The 25,006-nt window shown below is 39.5% G+C and overlaps 1 protein-coding gene and 2 long non-coding RNA genes across 12 annotated transcripts in view; 2 read left to right on the top strand and 1 right to left on the bottom strand.

The window, feature by feature from the left end:
* Nucleotides 1-25,006, bottom strand: part of LOC310901963 (von Willebrand factor D and EGF domain-containing protein-like) — a 178,788-nt gene that overhangs the window by 105,670 nt on the left and 48,112 nt on the right. For both annotated transcript variants that reach the window (XM_083842703.1, XM_083842702.1), the window contains exons 4-8: nucleotides 22,173-22,405; nucleotides 15,011-15,100; nucleotides 13,558-13,693; nucleotides 9,505-9,722; nucleotides 6,738-6,811 (exon numbers count right to left, since the gene is read on the bottom strand). In XM_083842703.1, the coding sequence (XP_083698829.1) occupies nucleotides 6,738-6,811; nucleotides 9,505-9,722; nucleotides 13,558-13,693; nucleotides 15,011-15,100; nucleotides 22,173-22,405 (751 nt within the window). The remainder of the gene's footprint in view (nucleotides 1-6,737; nucleotides 6,812-9,504; nucleotides 9,723-13,557; nucleotides 13,694-15,010; nucleotides 15,101-22,172; nucleotides 22,406-25,006) is intronic.
* LOC310901971 lies at nucleotides 146-9,606 on the top strand. Its single transcript, XR_014586356.1, has 3 exons — nucleotides 146-4,068; nucleotides 8,954-9,235; nucleotides 9,497-9,606. It is a non-coding gene; the product is annotated as an uncharacterized lncRNA (long non-coding RNA).
* On the top strand, nucleotides 17,225-25,000 carry LOC310901965. Of its 9 annotated transcripts, none has more exons than XR_014586340.1 (7): nucleotides 18,491-18,691; nucleotides 19,679-19,764; nucleotides 20,136-20,249; nucleotides 22,162-22,340; nucleotides 23,137-23,240; nucleotides 23,316-23,659; nucleotides 24,612-25,000. It is a non-coding gene; the product is annotated as an uncharacterized lncRNA (long non-coding RNA). The 9 variants fall into 9 exon arrangements; XR_014586347.1 differs by lacking the exon at nucleotides 18,491-18,691 and adding an exon at nucleotides 18,722-18,838; XR_014586341.1 differs by lacking the exon at nucleotides 20,136-20,249 and having other exon boundaries at nucleotides 18,492-18,691.

Raw genomic sequence — 25,006 nt, 5'->3', positions numbered from 1 at the left:
CAAAACCAGGATTTAGAGACCCGGCGCATCCACCTGGAGTGGCTGTCTGTGGCCCTCCGGCATCGTGGCTGGCTTGGAAGGAGGGGAAGATCCAGGTGCGGGGAAGCATTTCTCCAGCACCATGAGCAAGCTGTAGCTGTCACCATTATTAGCTGGGAGTGCAAAAGAATTCATGTGGAAACCTGGTCGCTGTCTGCGAGCTGCTGCTATGGCAACGGGCATGGATAAAAAGGATAAACATTTGATAAAAGCAAACGGGAAGAAGTCCCTGCCTCCAGGCCTTAATAAATATGTTTTGGTTCTAACTGGATGCTTTACAGCATGATATTCTTCAAAGCAAAATCAGTGCTCAGATAACCTCTTCTGTGACTAATCACCAACTTTTACAAGTCTGACTGTGGCTAGGCAAATATTTCATGTGAAAAACTGGGCTTCTACTGAAAACCCATTAAAACAAAGTTGGTTCCTCCCCAACAACTTCACAGTAAGCATAACTTCTGCTCTAAATGGATTGTCAATCAGAGCACTGCTGTGTGTGGAACAATTTGGAACTTTCATTCTTCTCTGTACGAAAAAATCCTTGCTCCATGTGAGGCCATGGGCAGAATAATTTTGGATGTGTTTCCCCTTTGCCAAGGCCAGATCCAAATCCTCATGACCACAGAAAGTGCTAGTAGGTTTTCCAAACTAGGGACCTGCAAAATCCTCCTCCTCTACTTGTTCAGGTCTTTCTCCTTACACCAGAGTAGATTTAATATTTATTTATTTATTTATTTATTTTTACTCTAGTTTATTGCCTGATGTATAAAGTTAAAGAAAACAGTAGCTGCATATTTTATATATGTTGCTGGAGATTTCTGCACACAAGCCAACAGCTAACATCTTTAAAAGCAGTGGATTCTGCTTCCTTTACAGGAACTGCATTTATTTTTAAACATGAGTTTTAGGAAATTAATCATAATGGAAACTAAGCCATAAGCTTATAATAATAAGCATTATTGTTTTCTACAGTAAAAAAGAAAATACAAAAAGGAACATACAAAAAAAAGAAAATCAACCACTAAACTAAGTAACAGGATTATTTTTAAGCAGTGTCATAAAAACATCGATGTTTTTGCAGTCTGTTAATGTTTTCTATACAGACGAGAAAATAATTTGTTTCATTTTGGCTCAAGAACAAAGAAATTTTAATATGTATATATCTGCATTTTATTTCTCTCCAAAATAAAATCCATAGAAAAATATGTAGCTTAAAACACAGCAAGAATTTAAACTCCAACTGCTTTTCTCTGCAAGAAACCACATTTGACATTATACTTCATCTTAAAAAAACTTAGTGAAGTTGGCTATAAAACGATATGATTTTGAATGCTTTTGTCTCATCTTATTTTCTAATCAGGTACATAAATCCTAAGTGTGCTGTGCAGATGCTGCTGCTCAGACTGATTAGAACTAAGGACAACAGAAAAAAAAAGATCTCTTAACATCAAGAACTAACTCTGTTTGGACCTCTACACAGGGAAGACTGAGGAGCCAGGAAATTTAATGAGAGTCACCTTCCACGGTTCCCTTCAACAGACCTTTCAAGAGGAAGAGTCTAGCAGGAAAGGTGTTTAGAGAGGCTGATGGAACATAATGCCTCAAAATGGCTGTATCCAGACTAATCAGGTGTGTCTGGTAAATAAGACTATATTAGCATACACATATAAATATCATTCCAGCAATGGGAGTTTAATAAGCACTGCTTAATAAGCATTGACAGTGGACTGAATCCAGCTCTCTTGGAAGTCACTTAGCGTCCTTCAATTAAGTCATGACATAGATTGCATGGCACATAACAAACCTGCAACGTGTCTAAATTGAAGCTTTCAGCTGCCTTTGAATTACACGAATGGGTAATTGAATGTAATCAGGTAAATTTTTGTGATGTTTATACAACTGTAATTGTGATAATGATTCTTTGGACAACATTTGAGAAATCAGATTGCAGCCTTGTGAAATTAAAAGCACAAAGGAATGTTACAGGAGCTCTTGCAAGAGGGAGCTCTGCATATTATTTGTGAACAGACACTACATACTGTGTCAGAATCGCTCTCCATAATGAATTACCCCATTCTGCTTCCCTGTCTATGGCAACGGGTGTAGTGGATGTGAAGTATGTACACTCCCCATGTATGTATTTGGGTTGTTTTTCAAGGAGTGCATCAAATTCTTGTCCCAACATGAAGTCATAGCTCAAGTTGTGCTCTAAATGCAAGAATTATAAAATACACCTAAGTCTTTTGTTGTGACAATGAGATGCTATAGGAATCATTTCTCTTGTTTCACGACAAAAGAGGGACAGAAGGAAATAGAAAAACCCTCACTATCAGTAACATTAAAATAACTAATGCAATGCACTTAATATTCACCAAGCTACCTTTTTATTAATTTTTATTATTTACTAATTATTGTGACTGTTCCTAAAGTTTTTCCATCACAGTTTTGTCACCAAATCATTTGTTTTTCTTGTGTCCCTCTGAGCTCCCTCTTTCCTTACGAGTAAGAACTCTTTCATACTAGTTGTGACCCTAGGAAGAGGTGGGTGATGCTGAAGGATGTCCTCTGGTTTCACAGTACTCATCACTAAGGAGCGGCTCTGTTATTCTCAAGGAGTAAAGCTGCTGGGTTATGTTCAGCAGCCAGTGGATGCTTGGGGATGTGTAAATTTCTACAGACTATCAAGAAAGAACAGCCCTCTGGGAAGGCTGCTCATGCCCAGGACTTAGTTGTGGGCTGCCGTGATGAATGCCATTAAAAACCAACCACAAGCATGAAGCTTTGCAAGCTAGGGATTTTGTCACTCTGCAGGAAATAGTGCCATTCCCCCTGTGATAATATTGATGGATGGATTGGTGTAAATTTTTGAGAAAGCTCAAAAAAAAAAAAAAAGGTAAAATGGAAAATAACATGAATGATATATATAGTTCACCAATCAAGAAATATTTCCCTTTTTATATTTTGCCTTAAAAGGATATTCTCCATGTTTAGTTTTAAGCTAATACTTCATGTTTAAGAACCTACAATTTATGTCATGAAAAGCTTTTATATTTATAATGTGCCATAACTAATAATGACGGCTATAATTTTGCTTTACCAGGCTTTCACATTTGTTTAATTTAGAAGCTACTTTGCTATAAAAGGAAGAGCTCTCTCTGGATTTTAGCTACTATAATTAATGCTGTTTCACATCGATGCACCAATATACATAAATTGATTGTGCTTACACTGTAAAATACAACACATTCTTCTTTGATTTTCAGTCACTTCTTTCGGTCAAAAGACTAGAATGATTACAAGATAAATATTTCTATGGAAACATTAGCCAGAGGCATACCAAAGGGGAGTGCTATCATTAGAAGTGTGTTAGGTGTTTCAGTTATATAAGGAACAATGAGCTACTTCAGACATAATATGAGTTCAGTATGTCAAATTAAAAAAACATTGAAAATATATCTATAGAAGTTACAAAATGAAGTATTATTGTGAAATCTCACAAAATAACTTATAATTTAGAAGTGACTATAGGAAAATTTTGCTGCCAAAAAGCACACCAATATCTTCCAGTCTTGTTTTTCATGCCATTTTTCATTTTGTCCACTTTAAAGCTACTAAAGAAACTATTAAAATCATTTAAAAAAAAGTTAAACTAAATTTTAATGAGCATAGTTTTTCATTTACATTTTCTATTTTTCTGTCTGCTTTCATGCCTGTTTGTCTCCATTGTGTGTTTTTTCTTCTTTTCACCGTTTTTAGTAGGAAAGTGAAAAAAGGTAAGCAAATCTAAGAAAGGTAGGAGTGTGTTTACGTGCATGCCTATTTGCATAGAAAACACTCCTACTGTTTTGCTCTTGGCAATGCTCCCCATCTTCAGACTTTCTCTTGCTTTCCTTATGACAGTTCTTTAGTCAGCCATCCTCAGGACTCCACAGAGGGAGGATGGAAAATGCACCACAGGGACAATTGACTACTACCTGTCCACAGCAGCTCTGCCTACAACATTTTGACCTTAGAGCCTTCTGTATCCTGGTAAGCTGACCTACAGGATTCTAGATAAACTGGTGGAACAAATTGATTTCCTTGAGTTATATTGCTTAATGGATGCTCTGTTGTTGATCTCAGAGGTAGTTTTGGTAGTTTCTTTATTAAGCTTTGTTTGCTGCCATCTTTGTAGCCACGCAGAGATGGGAAAAGGGTGTTTTCAATGTTTCTTCTCTCCCCTGTGTACTGTTCTTACCTGACCTGTGTCTACTGATCACTTACAGTTGATATACCTCCTGATGCTGAAAAGCATCCATTCATCCTATTACCTATTGCTTCCTAGTCCCTAGGAGAAGTTTCTCTTTCTCTCTCTCTTTTTTTATTTTTTTTTTTGGTCTTCCTTTTTTCCACTGTTGACAATCTGCAGATTGGTCTGAAACATTTTTTTTTATTGCAGAACTCTCATATGGCTTCTTGTGTCCACACTAATTGTGCAATTATTTCATATTCACAGTACCAAATGCACCCCACATTTCAAATACAGTTTCCCACCACATACCCTTTCATGACACAGGGAAATGCTTCAATTCCATAACTCTGTGTCGATTTTTATCTGTAGGCTGTAGGTTTGTATCAAGACACACACAGGAATTGCATTCCCCACTCCTTCTATACAGAGCTTTAAAATCATTTGCTAATACGTTAACATTTTTTTTGGATAGGCAGACAGAGAAGTTGCTTAACTGACATCTAATAGTGTAGCATAATCATTACAATAATTGAAAGAGAAATTATTTACAATAATAAATGGGAATATAAGTAGGAGTAATGGGACTGTGAAATGATGGGTAAGAAACTTGGCTGAATATCAAATGATATATCTTAGTGAAATAACCTGGTTATTGAGATGGCAAAAGCCCCATCACTTGGCTCATTTAAAGCTATACTGGACAGAGCAGTAATGAATGCCCACAGCGAAGAAACGTGAGGTTATCAAGGGGCCAGGTATTCCTGTGACTTTTCTGTTTCAGAGTTGTGTGACTCTGAGGCAGGGTGCCACAGAAGGACAGGCATTTCCAAACTGCTTGTGCTTAAATGGAATTATAAATTGCTTAGAATTAGAAGTATTTCCATGTGGTGTAAGTAACAGGGCTCCAAAATGAGTTACTGAAATAAAATTTCTCTGTTTTATTTTAGACCTTTTTCCCATGGAAGCTATGTAAAATTATTCTACACGGCTGATAGTATTCCCGCATTCCAAAAATCCATTCTCAGTAATTTATGACTTCCTAAATACAACAAGCTGTCAGGTCCCTGTCCAGCCTTGGCCCTAAATCAGAACAGAATATTTTAAAACATAAATGTACAAAGAGTTTTTAAATAATATTCTAATCTCATGTAATATACAGAGTTGAAATAATGGTGAATACCAAGAAGCACATAGATGTCTGTGTACCACTTGTTGTTCTTCCCCATCTTCTTTATATTGAGAAACCAAACTTGCATGAAATAAGTGCTTGAACACATTGGAGATGGCATACAGCAAAAGGAGGAGGGAAACTAGAAAGTCCCAGGTGTGCAGAGCTAATCTCCTAGCTCAGGCTACCCAGTTTAGGCAACATCTTTATTTGAGGCAGATGTGTAGCCTTTAACAGAGCCACTGCCTTTCTCACTCTTATTTCATCGAGAGATTTCTACAGCTTTGACGTCATTTCAGAGTTCGTGTTCTGACAAATATATGCTGCTGCCTCCAGAGCATGCTGGACTGAAATTGGGACATTAGGATATCGAAATTAGAATATCACGCCTGCCGAGCCCCTGTGGACGCTATACTCATAAAGTCATTATCTGTGCCATTAGGAGGTTAACGGTGGAATGACAAAACTGGAATATGATCTGAAATATTAGTAACTTTACTTCAAACATGCCAGATGTAAACTTTAAAAACTTTCGGTTATGTTTCATAGCTAGGGTAGAGTGCAGGTTTTCAAACACAAAGATACCGCGTTTGGCTCACTAAGTTTTTAAGCAACTTATGTAGGAGGACATCTGGACAATATAGAAGGATGAACAACTTCAGTTTTGCAATATTTTTGCATACTTTCCCTGACATTTGCCACTCATAATTTCTGGACTTCTTTTGCCTGAGACAGCAGAACCATTTTTATCATGTTTTGGTTGTGATTACAACTGTCAGCTCCATGCAGAGATATAGCCATGAGTAAACCAGCTATGGAAGTAGATAGGAGAATGCAAGAGCATATTTGGGCTGAATGAATTTGTGTCAGGTATTACTAAACTGCCAGGAACAACACGGGCTATTTGCACAAGATGTGCTTCTACAGGGACAGGGGGGCTCACCTGGGTGGAACTGGGGAGTCTCTAACACCATGCCACATGACACAGAAACCCTCTCAAAGTCATTAATGATGGTTTTGTTTGAGGTACATTTTGGAGTCTGACCTTGAGCTTGTAATAATAATTCACTCTCAAAACCATTGCAGATTCAAAATTAATCCTTTTCCAGTCCTTTTGTTAAATGGAATATAAGCAGTTGGAAGCAAAACATGTATGTTACTGAGGCACTACATTAATCATTATAAGCAAACTAGTACAATGCTTTTTTTGGTATTCTAATGTAAAGCCAAATGCATGCTATATCCAGAAACTGAAAACTGCAGTAATTGAGCCAAATTATTTCAAAGTAGAATACTCACCATCCATCAAATGTGATAATGTGTGGATCAGTGAAAGAGTAGCAGTTCCCTGTTGGGAGGTCTCGAACTGTGACCTAGTTAAAACGAAATGCGTAATGAATACAGTCTACACAGCAGTTTTTCTTCATTACTGCTCCTCACAAAACATTAGGGGCAGGATTCATGTGTCAAGTACAAACTAAAGTCTGACTTCTAAAACATAACTGTGGATGGATACAAAATAGGCTTCGCTTTCAAACAGCTGAGTTTAATCCCATGCAATATGGGAGTTCAAAGTGCTCCTATTCTGCCTGATGTAATGCACTGTCTAGCTGGTAAAAAGCAAACCTTTTGTATTAAACTTCTTCGCTGAGAAGTAGATCATTCACTGAAATTATCAAGAGAGTGGAGTGCTCATTAAATTGTACTAATTTTAATGCCTTAAGGATTGTATAAGGTACGCTGTAATTAAGTGACATTAGCATATTTTAGCAGTAGTCACTGTCTGTCCCCTAGCTTGACCTTAAATTTCCTGATACAGCATACGAATGTCTGATTTGTAAATTTTATGTGAACATTATCAATTGGGTACTGGTGACAAGGACACAAATTAAGCTGGTGGAGCTGTCTGCTTTTGGCACATGAATGAAAGAGGAAAGGATTTACTAGAGCAACAAGGATCATCAGCTTCGGCTCTTGGTTACTTGGAAATAAACCAGGTCACAGACAAGGTCTAAGAGTCCTGGTGACCCGCAAGGAGCAGATATACCTATGAAAGCCAGAAGTCAGGAAACTCCCTTGGAAGTTGCAAGACCTGAATCTCAGGCCCTGCTGGGCCTGTACTTCCTCTGCCGCTCAAGATGGCTCCTTGTCATGGCTGTGTACTCTGCTATCCAACCCTCAGAAATGCAAGACTGGGGTGTGCAGCGATTTGCAATACAAAGGGCTCCCAGTCACACTGGTGGGCATGATGAAGTATTATGATTTTCCCATATCCAGCCTGCCGGGCTGATTTCTTGGCCAGGGCTGTTAATTCCTTGCGTGCTCTTTGCCCATGAGAAATCCAAAGGTGCAATTCAGTTAGTTCTGCCACCATCTGCGGAGCAGGGAAGAAGAATGGCCGCTATATCCTTGTGCAGTCTTTCAGCGACAAAGCAGAATTTAGCTTTAAGGAACAGTGGAGAAATTAAATAAATGAATAAGGGGGTGAAGATAGAACCACAGTACTTGATAAAATTCCTCACCTGAGGCAATACATCATCTGTATTTCAAAATGTCCCTCAACCATCACACAGAGACATTGCTTAGACACCCACAGGTGTCTGGCATCCCAGACTATTAAAGTGATTGTCTGGAGGAATGAAGAACTTAACACCTCTTTGAACACCTTTTTGATCTGAGGTCAATTGTATCATTTGTGTTTACCAGAGTGATGTAAAGAAGTATCTCCAGATTTTCTCATTTTCTCCATGGCCACAACCTTTTCTGCTCTGCTGTTTCCTTGCATGGTGCTGGCAAAGGATGCAAGTCTCAGTTATAGGCAGCCCTAGTGTGCTGAAGAAATCAATTTTTTCAGGTGTCTGAATTTGTCAGAATGTTCTGCCCACCATTTCTGTTCAATTTTCAGATAAATCAAAAAAATTTGAGCAAGTCTGAAGGACTATAGACTATAGACTACGTGGATTTTAATATATGGATTTCTCCTTGATATGTTGCGGGAGCAGTTTTACATTAATGCCTCTAATTAACTGCAAAGCAGCAATGGGGAAATAGGGGGGAATAGAAAGTAATGTCTATTATGTTTTCATAGATCAAGTTTTAACTGAGATAGATGGAATTTATTATTAAAATTGATTAATTCCATTTCATATTTGCTACATTTTTATACTTTAATGGAAGCATTCATAGCTTCCAAGAAAAAAATATGGGTATGTGTGTGCACTACATTGAATTATCTGCAATTTCTGATTTAAGAATATTAAAAAGTGTAAGGGAAGCCTGTGCTGGAGAAGAAAGGAAATAAGCACATGCTAGATGTTTTACATTTGAAGACAAAAATTCTTTTGGTCCAATTTAATCTTATCCTACCATGAGTAAATCCATCAGAATCAGGACAGTGAACTTACAGATTTAGCTGGGAGCTTGTTTTCAGTTACTTTAAATGCTCCAGCTTGGATGTTCCAGCTGCTCTGAGAGTTTTAGCTGAGTCGAATCTGTCTTCTTGCTTATTCCCCCAGGTGGTGGGATTTTGGCTTTCAGACTTCCCAGCTGAAGCTCTGAACCAGCTCCACAGCCAGCAGGCCGGCTCCTGCCCACCATACTGCCTCGGCCAGGCTTCCTGCAGGGACAGAGGGGCTAGCCTCCCTGATTGATTCCCATTATCTTTACTTTGGATGCTCTGTACTGCGATAAATGAAGAGACAGAGCATCTGTGTGTGTTGTCAGAGGTGTCCTAGAGATTCCTGGAACAGTCACATATTGAACACGGTGATGCTGAACCTTCCTTTCTCATTACCAAAGTACAGCCTTTCCTCTGCTTTTCTCCAAACCGCTGGCTGGTTACAAATATAATCCATCTGTTGGCCTTACTGATGGACTAACTGAGAATGAAACCTAAATCTGTTAAAGCAAAAAGCTTCACTTGTTAGTATTCAGAGAGGGTGTTTTAGGTTACTGTGGGAACAGTGGTCCACAGGTTTTTATATGGTTAAGGTTTATCATTGCCTCATTTTCTCCTGTGCTATTCCTCCCATTTAAATTTGTCACATTTTCCATTTTAGGACCTAACCTTCACATCCTTTGGTGTGTGAGCCCTCCAAAGCGAATCTCTCCATCCGACTGGCTCAGCTCTGATGCGGCTGATGCGGTTCCCATCCTGAGCGAAGTCTGTCACGGCTGTCACCGTCAGCGTGGCTGCTGCACAGCTGCCCTCGGAGCAGGGCACTGGCACCAGGTCCACCTGGCATGCCGAAAGGGCGATGTCTGGGGGCCCTGGTAATTGCCTGTCTAAAATGAACAGGAACACTGAGTCTGACAAGAGATACCCAAACAGTCATCGATCCCATCCAACACAAATACTTTACATTCCAGGACGCATATGTGTTGAATTCAGAGAGGTTTTTCATGAAGATGGTTGCAACTGACTCAATCTGGCATCCTTTAGCACATTTTACTTTTTTTTTTTTTTTTTTTTCCCTGCAGTAGACAGCTTACTGAAACTCATTGGTGCTTTTCTGTCCACGGGTACTAATATTTCTGGAATGACAGTCTTATCTTTATGGGTCCATGCCCAGGAAATGAAGATGAGTTGTTTTCGTGACAAAGAAAGAGATGAAACTGTGTTTCTGGAAAACATTTATCTTTCACTAGCTTTATTATAACAAGGTATCTGCTGGGAGTTATTTAATTTAAAGCATAGAGAATTTTTGATCTGGAAAGGGAATGTTCTCCAGTCAGTTTTTAGTGAACTTTGGATCCATCATGGGAAGATAAATGCAGCAGATTTGGAGAGCTTTCTCTGTTACTTTCTTTTGGTTATACTGTGATACTGTGCTTTACTTTCCAAACTGTAAAATAATGGGGTTGTGAGGATAAATTCATAGAATCATAGAATATCCTGAGTTGGAAGGGACCCATAAGGATCATCGAGTCCAACTCCTGGCACCGCACAGGTCTGCCCAAAAGTTCAGACCATGTGACTAAGTGCACAGTCCAATCGCTTCTTAAATTCAGACAGGCTTGGTGCAGTGACTACTTCACTGGGGAGCCTGTTCCAGTGTGCAACCACCCTCTTGGTGAAGAACCTCTTCCTGATGTCCAGCCTAAACTTCCCCTGCCTCAGCTTAACACCGTTCCCGCGAGTCCTATCACTGGTGATAACAGAGAATAAGTCACCTGCCTCTCCACTCCCCCTCGCGAGGAAATTCACTAAAAGATTGTGGAAAAGTAACAAGTTAATGGTGATACTGGCCATGTAGGTATCTGTGATGGGTAGGGAAGTTAAGGATGGTGAATAAAATCAGTATGGCAATGGCAACCCAAGTTATACATGCAGCTTTGCACATCATATATTTCCAAAAGAAACCTTTTCTAGTAGGGCTAGTAGTGTCCATTTCCCTTGAGGATTAATCCTCCATGCTCAAATCCCAGGTAAAGGACAAACCAAACTGCTTGATTTCTCTTACATTGACATTTATTATCATTTTTTATTTATGAACAGTGAATAATGATAGCATATGGTTGTGATACAGCTGGTCTGCATTTCAGATAGTGTCTATCTGCTCCTCAGGAGCAGACCAACCCTTCGTGAGTCCTTTGTTAGGTAAAGAATGAAATCATGGCCCTACCAGCCCATCAGAATCCTGCTGCTGATTTCAGGACTGCCGGCATTTGTGCTGAGTGTTTAGCTCTCTGTCCCAGACCAATAATTATCAGCTGATAAGAACAGTGTTATAGAAATGATGGCAATAGAATTAATCAGATATGAAAATAAGTGATTTCCATATCATTTTTCCCATTTGTAGAATTGCTTAATAATTTATAGTAGATGACATTCAGGTATTTTACAATGGTATTTCTAATACAATCACATAATCAACATTTTATTCCTTATGGAAAAGACTCATAAAATGTAATTGAAATTAACCCTGTAGAGTTCTGTAAGAATGGAACTAAAAACCTACAAATGTTAATAGCACATCATCACTCATTCCAAATCCTTAAAGGATGCCTTACATCTTACAGAAAAGTCCTGGTTTATTTTCAAGGTTTTTGATTCAATTAAATTGGAGGCTTCCATGAAGAATAGTTATTGCTATTACAGTCCCACGAGCTCTGCTCACAACCCAGAACAAAAGTTTAAAATCAAAGAAAATCATCTTGTCAAAATAGCAATGATAAACTTAACAGAAGCCGAACTCCAGTGGCTTTGCTGTGTCTTGGCATTCATTATGATATTGTCTGAACTTAGAGAGATATTTCTGTGCTTGTAATTAGCTTTCTTATCACTTATTCCCTACATAATTAACACAACAGTGTTGTCAGATGGACTCAGTCAGACAAGGAGCTTGTTGGTTAATTTGCTCGGTATAAACGAATCTCAGCTAAAATTGTTTTCATTTTCAATTTATAGCACTGTGGCTGACACTATGTTTTTCAGAAGCCCACAGCATTCCTTCAGATAAAAAAATGGAACCTACTGACAATAAAGGCTGAAAACAAACCTATGGTTGTACAAACACCCAGCAGTAGGTACTCAACCTTAAGTACATATAGATATCTCAATTGATCAATACTAGTTGAACTGCCATCCAGGGAAACAGCCTCAGGGTGGAGTAATCAAAGGTTAGAGTTGGTTATTAGTTTAAGCTACAGAAATGTGTTGATTAAAACTGTTGATTAAAACTGCCTCTTTAACAGCAAACTACTTCAAAGATTAGTTAATTGGTCAAGTTTTGACTCCATCCTGGCAAATCTTGCCACCAACACATCATGCCCATTGACAAAATGAAAATAAATCGGCTTCTGCAGATCTTGCCTCATCTTTTTCTTCCAGTAAAATGCATGTTGTGGGACTGGAGAAGACCATAGCGAGGGGTCAGCCTCAGTCCAATCTATCAAACTCAAAAATTACCTTGATAGTTTATATGACTAATTCTCATTTGATCCCTGTCAGCTGTAGGTTTGCAAGTTGCTTGGAGGTTTCGGGGATATTCCACCACACATGAGCCTGCATTCTTAGCTACCTCAATATCTAAGAAAATCTGTTCCCATGAGCTCAGCAAATGTTTTCGTGATGGACTAGCAGAGACTGTAAGCCAAGAGCAATATGTAGAAGGGAGCAGCACTGAGCCATGAAGAAATGCAAAGTACTCCATGTATGAGAGCCAACACAGCTGCTGGAACCATAAGGTGCCGTTCAGTTTAAGATCATTGTGTTATGATATCATTTGAATGATTTTTTTTTTTCTTCTGTCTGTACACTTGGCTGAGAATGGGGAGAGAAAGGAGAGGAACTCAGAAAGGGAAAAATATCAGGAACTATCTGGGCTTTGGCAACTTTTTTTTTTAATATTATTTTTATTTGAACTGTCTTTTTGTGCTTTAATCCTATCTATAAACATTTTTCTCACTGAATCACCTATGGAAGAAAAATAAATCCCTTGTTAGAAAAATGGTTGGATGTTTTATTTATTGCAAATGGTAAGTAAAAATCCATATAGGCCCCTTGGTTAAGCATGATATTCCACCAGATTAACCTGGGAAAGCATACACTGTTTAAAAGAGCAAGAGGATTTTCTAAGTGACAATGTCAATATTTCCAAGTTTAAAAAATAACTTTAGAAAGAGAATAATAAATAATCACAATAATGTTATTTTCTTCTTTATTAAGACAGACAATAACTATAAGGCAGAAAAGAAAGAAAAAAGGCTTTGATACACATTTACTGAATAATTAATACGCAGGTGAGTTTCTTATTGATAATTGATAAAATTATTCTAGCTAAGGCCCTTTCTGCTACAAAAATCTTTAAATAGAATATTATGCTCCTGGATTATTTTTTTTTTTTAAAAAAGGTCTTCTGCTCATAGTTATTTCCCCCCATAAATCTTCATGGACTGTTGTTCAGGTTAAGACTACTCAGATATTTTTTGGTGTCAAATACCTGAGTGATATCATCATCTATTTTATTTTGCAAATAAATATATGGCTTAGTTTGTTGAGCTTATAGGCTCTGCCCTCTTTAGTTATTTAAGTCTTATAATTTCATCTAGAATTCATTGTAATGGAATTGCAGGAAAAAGTAATCACGTTAATTTGATGCCAATATGTAAAACTCACCCAAATCCTCAGTATTTAGCTGTAATGTGATTTTACAGGAATCATCATGCCCAGAACAGGTAATGGGCACAGTGCTCAGAATGGTCAAAACATGTTCCTTGCCATCTTCTGCAATTTGTAACGATTCTGGTAAAAACTGGAAATAAAAAAATAACTCTTACATCATTTTGATAGATTAATAAGGTAATACTGATATTTTTGACATTTTGAGTGTTTTTAATCAATTATGAATCAATATAATTGCTTGTAAAATAATAATAATCTTCATAATAATAATTTCATAGAAATCATCTGCAACTTTCCAAAGGTAATTTTTTGTTAAAATATTGTAACACTCTTCATAATTAAAAAAAAAATAAATAATGTTTGCAGTTGTCATAGATAGTGTCTAATTAATTCTCATCTCCTCATCTAAAAATAGGTTATTATTAAGCCTGAAAATAGTATGCCACCATAGAATTTGTTCATTTTTAATATCCCTGGTTAAATGGAGCTCCTATTCCAATGCACTGAGAGAAATACCAGTAGTATTTATAACCTAAAGTAAGGCATTACCTCATGATCCTGGACTCTATATTTGTACTCTGCCCCAGGTGCAAAGCTAGTGCAATTTTCACCCAATTCCTCTTCCCTGCTATGGCAGGAAGAAGGATTTCTCTATACATAATATATTGCAGCTTTAGTGCATGGGGGAGAGGAGCTGGGGCTGGGCGGTTTCTGCATGGCTGTTCTCCTGGGGCAAGAGCAGAAACAGCACCCAGGGCCAGTCAGAAATGGGAATTTCCATTCCCTGGGAAGTTTGGACATTGATAAAAAACTTGTAGCTGTTCTTCCAATGACACAGAACAGGCTTCCATTTTTTTTTTTTTTCAAAGCCCATTCTTGTAGGCATGAAAATTAGATGCTTAGAAGATCTCAGATTCTCCTGGATGACAGTCACATCCTTGGGTAGGATTAGACCCAGGCTTTGTGACTTACAGTGTCACAGTGTTACAGTGACACCCAGGCAGTGTGACTTACCCTCAGCAACTTGATTTTTGTAGGACCTGACCATAAGGAGGAGATGGATAAAAATTCATACCTGTTTTCATCTTGTTCTGGTTTTGTTAGAAAAAAAATCTGCATCTTTGTATGTGTGGCTTCCATTTATACATAACCACCAGAGTACTTTGGGGCGTATTTACTGGCAGATGTAGTTTTGCACATTCTTTATGCTGCATTAGTGTCAACACCTGCACACTCTGCTGATGGGTGCTTTAGGGCATTTTGCAAACAGACTGAAAGCCATATAATTTATTAAGACATTTTCACAAAGTGAGCATAAAAGCAGTGCTGGTTATGATGATCAAGGCCTATGTGTCTGTGCCTTGTTTGTCAGAGCGTGTCAGATAATATATAAATATTCCCCAAGGAGACGCTGGAGAAGTCAGGAAATCAGGGCCACCGGCGTTACCTTAATCCCAGCGTAGAAACCTTTGCTCTCCTCAGGCAATGATTGCTGCTCACGAGTGTCCCTTGCAAATGCAGTGACAGTGCAAAAGACCTGCAGTAAATAAACAGTGTGTGCTATAGCTTTTCTTGAACAAAACCCAAATAATTATACATCTTCTTGTTCCTCTGGGTTGCTGAGCTTTTTTTTTTAAAAAACAAACAAACAAACAAAAAACATTGAAACATATTTGGGGGGGCTAGGTATTAAGAATGTTCATGCATAAACCTTGAGATCTGAAAGAATTTTTGATGCATATAACAAGCAAAGAAACATGGCTTCTGTCTAAACAATTAATAACACTGAATGCTTACAGTGCATTTTCTTTTTTATTCTTCCAAACAACTTGTAAGCGTTAGTAATATTAACTTATTTTAATTAGGGAGAATTACACCGTTTATAGACATTGCTGTCAAGTTCAGGACACTGGCCCTTGGGATCCCAGACTTCAGAGTGCCTGATGGATTGAATACCATGTTTTAAAGTTGTTTTTTAATTTAAATTAGTTTGACAGTCATCCAGCCTCAGAAACAGTGTCAGCAATATAAGGAGCTCCATTTTTCTTACTGCAGTATAAAAGATGATGCAGATGTGCCTGAAAGGTTTATAGTATATAAAAAAAAATTATAATAAAAAAAAATCCCCCCAAACAAAAAACCCACCAGACACAATGTACCATGCCATTTATGTTTTATTCCTAGCACAGTCACGCAACCTTTATCTCTGCTGAGCCCGCACACCATCTGCCATCTTAATGTTTCATTGCTTTCACAAAACCCAAACTGCTAACATCATTTCTAGGATCATAAGATTAAACTACAGAATTTTTCCTTAAAGCAAACTACAGCCAGCTCTGAAACTGTAGCTCTCATTTTTTGGGGGCCTTTTTCTCGGAAATGGAGTAACAGCTTGTGCCATAGTAAATCAATTCCAATCGGTCAGATGGCATATTTATAGCTGCTGCCTTTTTGAAGCCTCAAGTGACCCATGAAGAGGAAGCAGACCGATCTGATTTACTTTCCATGGTGAAGAGCTCCTCCAGACAGATTCTGTGTCTCCCAGTGGCTCTCACCGGCCGGCTCAGGTACTACTCTCATGGCCAGTGACAGCAAAAACAGCTCAAAAAACAGGGCATTTTCAGATTCATGTGGTCCTATGCGCATGAGCTGCATACTGCTCTGGAGTATTTCCTTCACCACCCAAAAAAACCCTGTTCGTTAGCACCTTATCGTTCTCCAATCTGGAGGAAAAGCGACATGGGCCTCAGAGATCTCTTAAGGTTAAAATCCCTCAGAAACACTGTTGTTAGCTAATTTGCCTCCAAAGGAGAGAAACTTGTGTTCTCCAGGTAATAATAAAAAAATATAAAATAGTAAGAAAAATAATAAAAACAAATCCCATACAGAGCTCAGTAAGCAAATCCAGTGCACCTGCATTGCAGATATTATATTTATGCTTGGTGGGCTGTTTACACTTTTCTGCTTCAATGATTTTTACCCAAATCGTTCAGACGGAGCAGCAGGGCTGCTCACAAGGATGCGTGGTGCTGGCAGGGGCATCTCCCAGGGATCTGCCCCAAAATAACACCCTGCAGCACGTGGGGACCCAGCTCCATTCCCTGCACACACTGTGTTTTCTCCTGTTGTAGAAAAGAGGTAAGTTTTATTGATAACATCAAAATGGAAAATTACTCTATAAAGACATGCTGAGGAGATTTTCAGTCCATTCCAGTCCTACCTCCAGCACCTATGGAGATTAGCGCAAGCTTTCCCAAGTCTCGGTGTACAGACACCCGTCACAAGTTAACATTTCACTCCTGTCTTTCCTATCGCTCCTCTCCTTGTAGTGCCTTTACCTTGTTAGGTGCGCACTTCGCTTCACAACCAGCCGATGTGTTCATCGGCTACCGAGCTACAGGTTGACAGTTTGTCACATCATTATTATGATAGTCACTGCAAGGAGATTTTTATTTATTTATTTGCCTTCAGCTAAATACTTGCCCTTTTTCTCTAGTTCAGTAATCCATTTTTTCCTTCTCTTCTTTCTCTCCCCCTTCTACAGATGCTGCCTTTTTAAAGCAAAGAGATAAAAGCAATACTGACAGCAGTGTGCTGGCAGTTATTTGCAGAAACGTCTCCTTTCCTGTGTTTTGGAGCAGGTTTATGCCTTTAAGTGAACTCTATCAGATTTCTTCCCACTTCACTGTGAACCCAGGGAGCAGCATATTCAGTGAAAAGCAGAATTCAGTCACTGATTTGGTGGAGGTCGGGCAGATTGGGAAGTGATTTGGGAGAGTATTTTAATTCTGGAAGCTGTCACCATCTTTGGCAAATTCTCCCCAAATGACTGGCACATCAAAATTATTTTTTTAGAGTTCCCAGAGACTAAATCTTCCTCAAATGCATTATTTGTACTCATTTTCAAACAGAAAAGAAAAAACAAAAACTTCCAGTTTCACCCCTTTCCACATCCCTAATTACTTCTAAATGCAGCATGGAGATCATTTGTGGTAGCTTGAGCATGTGGTGAGAGACACAGGGTTGAGGGCAGGGACAGAAAAGCTCAAAGCCTCATTCATGTGTTCTCCCACCTTCAAAGGCAGCGAGCAGAGGTGTCAGGGGGGCACTTCCCAGCACATGCAGCAGCACACCCTTCAGCTGCATCATCTGAAGGCACTGCACACATCCTATGGCCAAGCAGCTTCAGAAGGCTCTGGGTTACAACCCTTCTTTGAATCCAAAGGATAATTTTTTGAGTCACTGTGCCCTGAGTAGCTTACCCTCCTCGGGCAGTGCTGATGCTAAAGGTGTTTGGGCTGGGCTTGGGCAAGTGGTTGGGTTCCTGGAGGCACCTGGAGGTGCCTGTTTTTGTGATCAGCACCCATCCCTGCTCATCAGTCACAGACCTGTGAAGGCTCCCAGGTTTGCAAGGCAATTTGTTCTTTTTGGGAAGCTTCAGAAGGGCTGATCTCAGCTATACACTTCTCAAAGCACTGGCAAATAAGGTGCCACCATCCTTCCCAGCCACGTCCCAGGCGCAGTGCCACGTGTTCCCAAAATGAGGAGAGCTGCCAGGTTGGAGCACTGGGGCTGGAACCATCCGTCAGTACTGCTCACCTACCTCACCTAAACACACCAGGGAAAATAAGCAATGTTCGTGGCAGTTCCTGGCTGCAGTCCTGCCTCCTGTCCTTCTGCAGCTTGTGCCCCAGGAGTTGGGATACCCCTTGGGAAGGGCAGGACACGCATCTGGTGCATAAGGTAGCATTTTGGGATGCCTGCTCTTGCCTATTCATTGGGCAGGGAAGTCTGTGTGCTTCCAGTAAGGTGCAGGAGCCTAACTGTGGCTGATTCACTCTATTAACTCCAAGACTTGGAGCTGCCCTCACAGATGAACAGCCCATACCAGAAGGCAGGCAGGGGCTGCAAGGGTAAGAGTCACTCACGCACACTGATGGCTTGCAGGTGAAGGGTTTGGCAGGGAATCAATCATGCCAGGTGAAAGGGTATCTTGTGATGGCTGGGAAGGCCTCCACTGCCTTATCCTCAATTAAACACTAATGGTTTGGGGTTAGAGAAGCCTGGAGAAGCGGTGCTGCTGGGAGCTGGGGAGTGTGCCCGGGAGGAGCTGTGGTGTACAGCCTGGGTGAGAAGAGCAAGGGAGGAGCAGAGCTGAAGGCAGGTGCTCCTAGGAAAGCTGGAGGAGTGGGGAGTTTAGCTCCCAGAAATGATCTGGCTGTACTTATTTGCAGAAAGGGGAAGGAACAAAGTCTCTGGACGTGCTACCAGAAGGGTTAGTGTGAAGGGACAAGTAGGGAGAGCCTCACATTGAGTAAATTAATAAAATAGCCCTTAAGGCTTTGGGACATAAATTATACCCTGCAAAGGGCTGTTGCTGTAGAAGGGAGGGAGCTGGGCAGTGGTGAGGCCTGACCAGTAGGAGATCCCGCTCAGCTATGGGCTATCCATAAACAGGCAGCTCTTTCTAGTGGGAAATTGCCAAATAGTATGCGGAGGCTCACTGCAGGTCCTTCATCTACTAAGGAAATAAATCTTCCCAGGGTAGAAGTGAGGCATCTTATCAGGTGCAGAGCTTTGCTCATCACTGTCTGCCCCTTTCTGCATTAAAATCTCATTTCGGGTCCGCCTGGAGCTCTGTGTTCTGCGGGGATGCTTCTCATTCTCTGTCTGAAGTTTCAGAAAGAAATTTTAAACTTAGGTTTAACCTACAAATAGGCAGTTCTTTCGATTTCTGTTGTTTCCTATGTCAAGTCCAATGGCTGGGATAGAATTAATGTTTAAGCAGTGGGAAATTTCACTCCTCTTCCCTTGAGAGTGAAAATTAGCTCTCTTATATATTGAAGCACTCATTTACAGTCTTTTTGGCTGGGTTTATTCTTGTGGTGTTGCAGAGTGCCTCACAAAATGGCCACTTTTAGCAGGCAGCTTAGAAAGGCCAGTTTTACTTAAACACTTTTATTTTACAATGTGCATCATAGTTTATGTATGGTGACAATTGCTCCTCACCATATGAACTTTGGGATTGCTGTGCAGAGCAAAATCTCCACGGTTTTCTTCTGAACACCTTTCTTAGCATAACTCATTACTCACAGTGTGCTGCTATAATTTATAGATGGCTGTGCCTCGAGGAATGAAATGACCTCTGTCACCATCGCATAAATAAGGCTTAGGAATGCCAGGATTTTCATATCAGATGGAGTAAGCTTCTTTCAGTGTTCATATAGAAATAGCGACATATTATAGATTTATTTAAGGCTGCAATAGTTTCACGAACATTATGCTGCCAACATTACTGTCTGAAATAACAAAATTGGAACCCAAAGATGTAGGAGAAAAGCACACATGATAGCTATTAAAAAATAACTGACTGTTTAGTCAATACGAGTTCAGAAATGTTGGCCAGTAAATCTCTACTCTTCTCTAAGGTTTGACTGCATATTAGAATATATTGATAGATATTATATTATGTGACTAACCTATTACTTGGGGACTTTCTGATGGATAAAAAATAGAGTAGATATCAATCACCTGAACAGTGATTAAAAGAAAATAATTTTGCTTGGCTGTAGTGTTTTATCAAGAAATGAACAGAGAAGATGCTGATTTTAGGTAGGGTTTAAAAATAATACAGCTCCCAGTATTCACCTATAAAAATGTTGAAGTCAAATTCGGACTATGCACAGGTAGGTGAAAGGTAGGTTAAATGAAAGTATTTTGGTAGATGCTGCAACTTCTGCATCTTGTGGGAACAATTCTTCCCTGAATCACACCCACACACCTGGTGGTGTGCAGCCACAGGGATGGAGATGGGGAAAGAGAGCTAGGACTCTCTCATGCATTGCCAACTCTCTAATATGGCTCTATCAATAGAGATCTGGTCTCCATTTAAAGCTGCCTTCGAAAAATTCCTTCTACTTGCATCTTGCTTGGGCCCAGGAGGTTGAGAACTGTGTCTGCACAATTGAATTTGGTCCCAAAGGTCTCTCATCTCCTCTTAATAGTGTCCCCTTCCCTTTGCGTTAGTCCTACCGATGTTTATTGGGTTGCTTCAGGTTTACACCTCTGGGAGTGAAAGGACTGTTCCCCCGTTTGTGACTGTTATCAGAAACCCAGACTGGGATGGCAAACACAGAACTATGCTTTTTTAATCCTTATTCCGTAGAACTGAATTCCCAGATACAGCTGAGGCTTTGTTGCTTGGGTTTCACCAGTGATGATTTATGGATAATTATAATTAGTCAAATAGGCTGTGAAGACCTTTAAAAAATTCTAGCAAGGAAAAGAACATTTTAGTCTCACTAAACCTGCTAAATTAAACATGTGGGTTTCAGTAGAGGACAAAGAAGGGCTTACTGAAAACTTAATATAATAAAAATGGTCTTATAAAGATTTGGTGGTGTGACTAGTTAAGAGAACTGTATTTTCTCTGAATCCCTCAGGATTGTTAAATCTAGATTTGAAGTGATTACAAGTGAAATTATTTTGATGAAAATATCTCTTTGTAACACAAACTTGTCTTGAAAACTGGCAGAATTGTCTGCCTTGTGTTATGTTATAAATGAGGGCAGCATCAGTCAGATTCTGAACTCAGGAGGCATAATTATGAGGAGAAATGAGAAAAAAAAATGCTATCTAGATTGTGCTACTGTTGTAGATGACTCATCTTTTCAAGAACTTGAAAAAGCTTATTCGCGTTTCTTAAATATCTCAAAGAGAAGCTGCAAAATGCCAAGACTATTTCCAACCTACTTTTAACACAAGGCCATTATCCCTGTTTATTCTTTCAGTTCATTGTAGCATCACTAATGGCTCTCTGCCTATAAAAGTTATGAACCTAATTTAACTTTAAAAGTCTTGTTTCTGTACCATGAAAGGCCATGAATTCATACACAAGTCAATTTTTTTCACATCTTGTATTGGCTTCTGTTTTGTTGTTGTTGTTGAAGCTAGATCTGTGTTGCTGTGTAAGCCATCAAATATACTTCTTAAAGATTGTTTTGTAATGAACTCTATCTTTCAGTATGCTATTGAACCAAGAATTTGGAATCAGAGAGGCAGAACACCATGAAAAAGACCATAAAATAAACCTCCCTCTATTTTAAAATGTACCATCTTTCTCTTCTGTGAAAAGATGTTATTGTGTCTCTGGTCCATGAGTATAAAAATTACTGAGTGCATATAACTGAATCTGCCTCTACTACAAATTCTCCCTGCTGCAAGGTATGAAACATACTACTCGAAAGCTGGCTGAGGCACATGTACCTACTACTCGTACCAACTTTATGCTACTGAAGCTGTAATGGAAGTGTAAATATTCAAGTTGCCTTTAGAAAATAGTAAAATGGACAGCTTCCAGGAGTGCCATGCAATCCAAAGAAATGTTACGAGTCCTGAATCTGGGAAATGCTACTTAATCCTGTTTCACAACAGGCCCCAGTTTCAGTATTTTTTTCTACATTAGATGTTAAGTGTAACAAGTGAGGAGCAGCACTAGGAAAAAAAATAAAATAAAAACCAACCAAACAAAAAGAAAACCAGTGATTTCAGAAGGGATTTGACCCCCCTGGGGTCCTGACCGCATGTTGCTGTGTGCAGGCTGGCATTACCGTGTCTCCCAGTCGGACATTTTCACCGCTCATCTCCAGGAAGGAAAAAGTCTGTGGGGTGGTGTCGTGCCAGATCTGCTCTCGTGTGCCGGGGGCGACCAGGCGTGACCAGACCACCGTGTACTGCATAAACAGCGTGGAGCCAGGGGAAGCCCAGGTGCATTTCAGGTGGGCACGACCTTGCAGGAGCTCGGGAGTTATCGCTGGCTGCAAAGTCAAGCTTGGGAGGTTTTCTGAAAGACAAAAAACAGAAGAAGGATCTAGCACAAAATGCTATTTTTAATGCTACAATCATTCTCTCAACAGGAAGATTTCAATATAACTAAACCTGGGAGAAATACCACGTTTTCTTTTCTTGTGATTTGATTATTAACTATGTAAGCAAGGAATTATATTTCATATGAAGTGTGAAAATAGCTAATTTGGTACTGACTACCCATTGCTATAATATTAGACCTGGGATTCTTTTATTTTGCAGTCAAAGAAATGTTATTGAAATGAAGCACATGGATTAATACAAATTAATTACTCTGGCAAAGGCTGCCAGCTTTGCATTCCCCAGAAGCAAAGCCTTCTGATCTGAGTTCTGCAGTAAGTACAGAAGAGATATGAGAACGAATGATGCTGCAGAGGTCAACTCAAATAGCACCCAGCCCATATCACCATGCTGTGAAAATCCTTGCCAGGCTGTGCTGGGACGTTCTGAGGATGACCCTGCTATGTATAGTCCCGCTCTGCCCAGAATAATACCACTGCTCTAAAAATACAGCCTGCTTTCTGTAGGCTTCAACAAGTAATGAAGTCCGAAACTTTTATTCCTCTCAAATTCACTTGGAAGGGAGAAACAAAAAGATGTATAATACTGTAGGGCGATGTTCTTTCATCTCTAGAGACCCAGGCTCAAACAGAACAAGAAGCTGGTTCAGATGCTTTGAAAGGATATATTAAGAAACTTTTTTTTCAGGAGTGTAGAAAATATTATGGAAGCTCAAGAGAGTAAGGTCTGAGGCTATTCTGGCAGAATGAAGAACCAATATGTTAACATCTGTCCAGGGCAAGTAACAAGAGGTAAGAAAAAGAAACAGGTTATTTAAAATATGAATAAGTGCTGGTTGTTTATATCCTTTACTCTTTTGTTTCTAGGGGAAGCTGCCTCAAACTACGACTCACATCAGGACTTTTTGCAGGAAATTCTTCCAGAAGGACAAAGTTGAGTGATCAGCTTGCAGGAGGACATGAGCAGAATTGCAAGCACGTACGCTGCTCGTCCCAGTGACATCCTTTCTGCCAAACTGTGAAGCTTGCAATCTGTTTTGTTCTGAAGCTGGGAATTGCCGACAGGTGTCATGCTCTCAGCCTCCCTGTGGATGGGATGGGGCCGCAGGTCATCAAGTCCCACCAAGGAGATCCTACAGTGCCCGCTGGACCCAGCCCTGAGGTTGCACAGAGGCTGCTGTGGTCCAGTGTTCACAGCTGGATTTCAGAAAGTGAGTTAACACCCCCCTCCCCCCAAAGGAAAAAACAAAACCAAAACCAACCAAACAAAAAACCTCAGCTTTAAGTGTTTTCCATCCAATGCACAATATTGCAAAAATTTCCCCAAATCAAGAAGCTGAGGACTCAACAGAGGTGAACCTTGCTTAAATGCCTAGAAAAAAAAAAGGAGAAAGCTTCAACAGCCTTAGTAAGAAAAAGGAAGAAGGTCACTGGTTTGGGATAGATGGGAAAGGATAAACTTTCTTTTATGAAAAATACAGGTGGATTTACATTATTGAATAGGTATGGATCAACAGAAAGGACAAAATTAATCACCCAAAAGGTATTGAAAAAAAATTCGTCAAACAAAGGTGGGAGAAAGCTGTAAGTTTAAAAAAAAAAAGCCAAGCTTACTGAAAATGATGGTATTCAGATAAAAAATCATTTCTGAGAAAGAATTATGGAAATTAAAGAGCAGTTTCATTTACTTTCATGCCTATTTCTTATTTCAAAATAATAAATTAATCCCACTTTCTTTGAGCCTTTTTTTTTCTCCGTCTTCTCTTCTTCGTGTGGGAATGCTAAAATATTGATAAAGATAAGAAAATAGATCACTCTCTCTTTAGAATTTATTTAAACCTGATTTTTGTCTGATTGAAAGGTGATAACCTCAGTTTCTCAGTGTGTCACGTCTCTGTCCAAAAATGCTGAAAGTGAGGTTTAAAGACAATTTCTTCCCTTTTACAAAGAACTGTCTTTTCTGACTAAATCCATACGCACCTGAACATGCTCTGAAGTTCAGAAGGTTTAACAGAGTGAGCAATTGCTTTCTGCTATTTCCTTTGTTTCCTAGCTACCAAACAGAGGTTAGATCTCTTGTAGTAGGCTGAAAATTATTTCTGATGAGAGTAATTATATAAATGTCGTGATAAAGATGTTATCAGATTTTTTTTTTCCTTCCAGAGTTTCTGAATTATCTTTTTTTGGGGGGGATAGTGGATTATTTAAGATAAGAACAAACCTTAGATACAGTATCCTGGATACATCACCTCACTATAACTGAGATGCCTCCGCTCGCTGGCTGTGCAACTTCAAGCCAAAGCAGAGCCAAAGACGGTATGAAAGGCTACGTGTGAACTGAAACCAAGAAAATTCTTCAGTAGTACACATCAGCTTTTATTGTGCACTGGTAATAATAGCTATTCCTCAGGAACACCTTGGAGTGCTGCTGATTTATTTTCTACATGGTCTGCATCTTACCGGGAGCGACGCTTGACTCGCAAGGTCACCAAGATGTGTATTGCAGTACCAGGACCTTTGAACATGAGGCGAGAGAGGCATATACAATCTTATTGATA

Source organism: Anser anser (assembly GCF_964211835.1).
Source record: "Anser anser genome assembly, chromosome: 6".
NCBI classification, from domain to species: Eukaryota; Metazoa; Chordata; class Aves; order Anseriformes; family Anatidae; genus Anser; species Anser anser.
Note: the sequence above shows the minus strand (reverse complement) of the source record. Positions and strands in the feature narration are given on the sequence as shown.